Raw genomic sequence first — 6000 nt, 5'->3', positions numbered from 1 at the left:
TCTGGTGCAAATTACTGACCTCTGTCATCATTTTAAGTGGGGGAACTTGCACAATCGGTGGCTGACTAAATACTTTTTTGCCCCACTGTATAGTAGATACTGCTTTAGTAGATACTCGGCAGCCAGTTAATTATCAAGCAAATTGCGAAACAAAGACATGAGTCAGTCGCACGCGTCTCTGGGAAAGCGAGTTTAAACCGAAACTAATTTCAGCCATTGCAGCTGAATCAGCATTTGCACAAAAATATAAGGTATTTACTGTTAAAAGACGCCGCTTATACAAGTATGTGTTCCAACGTAACATTACTGCACCTTTTTATTGTTGTTGTTTTTTTATTGCAAAATGATTAAAAGAGGGAACAGAATGTACTGTGTATCAGCTGCTTTTTGAATTAGATGATTACAAAGGTCTGTTGTGATGCACTTTTTTTCACCTATAGAACATCAGTCAGTTTCCAGATGTTGAGGACATAAAGTGAAAACCAGTCCTTACTCGGTTCAGTGAGCTGCATAAAACAGAAACATTTTCACTTAAAAAGTAGATCATGAGTTTTTCAGGAGAGTAGAAATGGTAAATTGGCCTCCGCAGAGAGTAGGAATTTGTTTTTGTTGGATGTTTAATTTCTGAACGCCGTTTGATGACTAGTGTGCTTGCAAGATGTGTGGGGTGTTTTTTCTTTTTTATTCAATGATGACGTTTGTGCGTAGCTTAAGTTTGTCCAAGAAATTCATGCGGTGCTGTGATTTGGCATTATGAAGACAAATTGATTTCAGTGACGCACATGCGCTTAATTTTGAGCACCTTGTTGTCAATGAAAAATGTCTAAATTGGATCTCGCATGTGTTTGTAGACGTGATGGGTTATTATGCTTTTACCTTTCAGCCTAAGATTCTGCGTCCAGCGCTGCTTCCTGGAGAAGAGTTGGTTGCGGAGGGGCTGCGGGTGCTTCTGGACCCCAATGGCAGGGAGGAGGCCACAGGGGGCCTCCTTGGGGGCCCGCACATCTTGCCAGCAGAGGGAGCTCTGTTTCTCACCACGTACCGCGTCATCTTTAAAGGCATCCCACATGATCCACTGGGTGAGTACAAAAACAGTCTCAATAAAATGGAAAAATACTCATATGTTTTGTTTTTATTGGCTAATTTTCAGTGTTAAACTAAAAAAGCAAAAGTCTGTTTTGTCAGTAAGGGGCATCGGATACTAACCCAAATCCTGATGAGTTGAGACGCTGTTTAAAATGTAAGCAGAATGCAGTGATTTACAAATTTCTTAATCTCGTATTTTAATCACAACAGAACATAAAAAACATCAAATGTTTAAAAAGACTGAATCTGAATTTGATGGCAGCAACATGTCTCAAGAAATCACTGTGTAGCATCCACTCTTCTTTTAACCACAGAGCATTGAGGCAACTGTTGTGGTGATTCATCGGTATATAAATAAAACTGAACTGAATCTAATTGAATCCATAAATGTCTGGGAACTGAGGAGAGCAGCTCCTGAACTTTTGGAAGAGGAATGTTGTCCCATTGTTGTCTGATATAACCTTCTAGCTGCTCAGCAGTCCTGGGTCTTCTTTGTCTTCTTTCATTTGATGATGCACCAAATGTTTTCACTTGGTGAAAGGTCTGGACTGCAGGCAAGCCAGTTCAGCACACACGTCTTTTACCGTGAAGCCATGTTTTTGTAATAGAAGCAGTTTAGTGTTCCCTGAAAAATATGTAATCTGGATCGGAGCATATGTTGCTCTAAAACCTGTATATACCTTTCAGCACGGATGGCACCTGTCCAGATATGTTAGCTGCCATCGGCATTAATGCACCTGAGGGACTGAACATCATGGGCATGCAGTATTGGGGTTGTATGTATAATAACAAGATGCTGGTGTGTTTGTATGCAGTGGGGGAGCAGGCAGTGATCAGAGCTTTCCCAGTGTCCACTTTGACCAAAGAGAAGAAGATCAGCATCCAGAACCAGCTGCAGCAGAACATGCAGGAAGGCCTGCAGCTCCGCTCTGCAACGTTTCAGGTAGACACTGAAGCACGCTTCTCTCAAATTAGCATGAATACACGATGTTCAATTGCTTGGTTGGGAGAGGATGAAGCCTGAAGCTTAATATGTGGTACTCAAATATTATTTCACATTATTTTATGAACTGGATCTCGTTCGTTACTCGGTGAGCTGCAAAAGATTCTAAAAAAAAAAAAGAAGCACATCACAAACTAAAAGATTGGACAACTAATTACACTGTAACATTCGGTGTGGCACATCATTATAATTTTCAGCCAAGCATGTGTTTTTACTCTTTGGATGTACCGTTGTAAAAATTTTATGGCTCATTCCTGTCTTTTTACTGCCAGGGATGATGGAAGTGAGTGCGGGTCACTTGAGTTGTGTGGCCATCTCTACAGTTTTTATTGTGCTGTTCTGTGCGTGTACGTGTCTGTGCAGAAACCATATGTGGGCAGATTGGTACAGATGAGCAAATCTCTTAAATCAACTTGGCGAAGTGCGTCACGATGCCCCACCGTATAAAAAACACTGTGACATCATCCATTGATTGGTTTGTGGTGGCATGCATTTTTGGTCTTTTGGCATTTTGTTCTGTGTTGGAGCCAGAAGTCACCAGATATGTATGAGAAGTTAAATAATTCTCCGTAGCTTGGTTATCAAAGTGCAATTACAGTTAATTAGTGCTAAATAATATACAATTATTCACCAAAACTAAAGCACAACTTCTGGGGTGGATTCTTAGTTCAAGTAAACACACAGCAGTCCGTATTATGTGTAAGATTATGTATTTTAAAAGGCACAAACAGCACAAACATGGTCTAGAGGTTAAGTGCACTGACTGAACTTAGGTCAGATTAGTGTCATTGTCACTCTTTCCTCGTGAGTTTATGGTCTCAGTTGCTCATTTTACCTCTTTTTTTAATACAACCTGAAGTTCTTCTTGTAAATTGAGGTCCTTGTTGGAGTAAACATGAATGATAAAGCAGCATCCCTCCGTTTCTCAGCAGACCTATCCCTCGCCGGTCGCATCAGGTTTAAAAGGAAAAAAAAAACAGATGTCAGTTTTTGTTTCATTTTTCACCGTTGCAGTTTGCACTTGAAATGCTGTATTTGAATCGTTGCTTGTGTGATTAAGCAGTCGGTTTAACCAACTGTCTTTTGCAGCTGATTAAAGTGGCTTTTGATGAGGAGGTGAGCTCAGAGATGGTGGAGATCTTCAGGAAGCACCTGCAGAGAATCCGCTACCCACAGTCCATCTTCAGCTCCTTTGCATTTGCTGCAGGACAAACAGCGCCTCAGCTAATCCTTCCAAAGCAAAAAGAGAGAAACACTGGGTTCAGGTTTGTAGTGCGTGCCAGCTCACCGAGCGTTGTTTCCGTGCATGAATCATACAGTCTCACACATGGTTATCTGAGATATTGTTATGAGTGGGTTTTGATGCCACAGTAAATCATTTCTGCTCTGTACTCCTCGCAGAACACTGTCAAAGACGATTGTCAAGGGAGCAAAGAGGGCTGGAAAGATCACCATGGGCCGAGGTAGCCAGCCCTCGCTGAAGAAGAATGACAGAGGCAGCAGAATGACCTGGCATGAAGATGACGATATTTCAAGTGAGAAGCGACATATTTTAATGTGGTGACTTTTGGACGTGGAAGAATGGGAAAGGGGCGGAAAACAAACTGAAGAAAATGCTGTTTGTGTTGTAGTATCGGACGATGGTGAGCCGCCACCCAGCAGCACTTTGAGAGCTTCGGAGAAGTCCACCATGGAGCAGCTTGTGGAGCAGTCGTGCTTCCGTGACTACCAGCGTCTGGGAATGGGCACCATCACCGCCAACTCGTCCCGCTCCAAGTCCGGCGAGCAGTTCAGGATCACGGCCGTGAACAGACTCTACTCGCTGTGCCGCAGGTACACCGCCTCTCGCCTAGAGGTTGTCTTATTTACCCTACATGTGCTGATGTCACCGATTTCATAAGTAGGCAAGCCTGAGAATCTCAAAAGGCCTGCGGAGGGGATGTTTGACTGAATTATTGTTCTTATCTGTGTGCAAAAACACAAACTTCTGCAGGAGGCTTTTTAATTGCGGTCATATTTGTGTGGCTTTGCAGCAGCTCACCGATGTTAGACAGATGTTAACACTTTCTCTCTCTGTGACAGCTACCCGGGACTGCTGGTTGTTCCTCAGGCTGTACAGGACAGCGGTTTACACAAAGTAGCCCGTTGCTTCAGACACAACCGTCTGCCTGTTGTGTGCTGGAAACACCCGCGCACCAAAGCCGTTCTGCTCCGCTCAGGAGGCTTTCATGGCAAGAGTGTAGTGGGGCTGTTCAAGTCGCAGAACCCGTCCTCAACAGGTGTGCTTACGTGCTGACAGGCACAGATGTTCTGTTTGTAAATGATTACAGGTTTTCTGATGAAGCAACTAGTGGAAAAAAATTTTTTTTTAATGTTCATATAAATCTTCCTTATAAAACTTATCACAAAGTCTGTTATTCAAACAGCTTTTATTATAGAAGTCATTCACTTTTTTTCTCTTTTTAGCCCCTGCCTCATCCTCAGATTCATCCAGTAGTCTTGAACAGGAGAAGTACCTGCAGGCTATTCTGGACTCCATCCCGATCTACTTTAAAATGAATGGAAACAACACCCTGACCAACCGCTCCCTGATAGGCCTCTCGCCAGGTACACTTCAAGAAGATTGTAATGTTCACTGTATATTTTATGTCTCACAAACACCATAAAGGTTCATAATGATTCGTGTTGGTATTTGTTAAAATGCATCTCCTACTTTCTGTCCACTGTGCTGATTGTAGACCCAGTCCCAGTTATGCCGTGGTTTGCATGTTTTATTCTTAATGTATTTTTCAGCCCACATTTTCATCAATTTTAGAACCAAAGAATAGTATATTGACCATTTCCATGGGAAGAAATTAGTGGTAGCTATAATCTGTGAACTCTATCTGAGAACTATCTTTACATTTTTTTGAGGTAGCTCCTTTCATCACCACGGACTCACTGGTTCCAACTTTTAGGCCGAACATCCCTGTGGTTTCACAATTTTAAGATTGGCAACAGCGAGGCTTTTTCAAACTTCTCTCAGTATTCTCAGTGATGTGAGAATCTGACTCCTTTTCCTGTTTCAGTCTCTGACTTAGTGGAGACAAAATGCTTCTGTTCTTTTGATTTCTGAGCCTTAAATCTTCGGCGTAAGTCAAACACCGACGACGTCTCTCTCATTCCATTTTCCCACAAAGGCACACCCATGGTCTGTGCCGAGTGCCTGAAATGAGGACATGTACAATAAATGGACGGCTGCCATCAGTGTTATCAGTGAACGTTAAAGGCTGTTGGTCAAACTGTAGGGCATGAGAAAGAGCACAACCTTTTACTCGGGTTGTGGCTGACCTCCACCATCAAGTCGTGTAAATCTCCAGTAAATCCAACTTGCAAAAATTGGTTGCTACCTTATGTCAGACAACTTTACAGTATGCCGCTTTACAGCGTTTATTGCTCCGTTACACTGACCATAATTGTACTACAATTTTTTTTTTCTTGGGGCGGGGGGAACAAGTTCGTTTCAAAAGGGACAAGAGGCCATGCAGAGTTCACGTCTTCAGAAAAACTGCAGACTTGCACTCCACAAAGTTATTTTAGTTTTCTGCGGCTCTGTGTTTGCTCTGGTCAGCAGTTATTTTTTTACCACCTTATCTTTGTGTGTGTATGAGTGCAATAGGGGAGAGTGACTGTATGGGAGCGTTACAGAGTGTGATATTTATTGAAATTAAGAAGGAAATTTTGTACAATGAAAGGTTGTGTAAGAATCAAAGGACAGCCTGAGGTCACTGACCACCCAATCCATCTCCTCTGACTTCACCTCCTTCTGCCTGTATCCTGAATAAACTCTATACACACACACGCACACACACACACACACACAAGCACAAATCCTGTGCATGCTTACGATTTAACTGAATTTTCATGTGTTT

The 6000-nt window shown here is 42.4% G+C and overlaps 1 protein-coding gene across 2 annotated transcripts in view; it reads left to right on the top strand.

The window, feature by feature from the left end:
* Window positions 1–6000, top strand: part of sbf2 (SET binding factor 2) — a 104990-nt gene that overhangs the window by 78493 nt on the left and 20497 nt on the right. For both annotated transcript variants that reach the window (XM_005724339.1, XM_005724338.1), the window contains exons 22-28: window positions 884–1079; window positions 1902–2029; window positions 3179–3354; window positions 3491–3624; window positions 3721–3922; window positions 4172–4368; window positions 4556–4696. In XM_005724339.1, coding sequence (XP_005724396.1) covers window positions 884–1079; window positions 1902–2029; window positions 3179–3354; window positions 3491–3624; window positions 3721–3922; window positions 4172–4368; window positions 4556–4696 — 1174 coding nt within the window. The remainder of the gene's footprint in view (window positions 1–883; window positions 1080–1901; window positions 2030–3178; window positions 3355–3490; window positions 3625–3720; window positions 3923–4171; window positions 4369–4555; window positions 4697–6000) is intronic.

Source organism: Pundamilia nyererei, unplaced genomic scaffold (genome assembly GCF_000239375.1).
Source record: "Pundamilia nyererei isolate P.nyererei 1_Seehausen unplaced genomic scaffold, PunNye1.0 scaffold00011, whole genome shotgun sequence".
Classification (NCBI taxonomy): Eukaryota; Metazoa; Chordata; class Actinopteri; order Cichliformes; family Cichlidae; genus Pundamilia; species Pundamilia nyererei.
The sequence above is the reverse complement of the archived record's forward strand: the minus strand, read 5'-3'. Positions and strand labels throughout refer to the sequence as shown.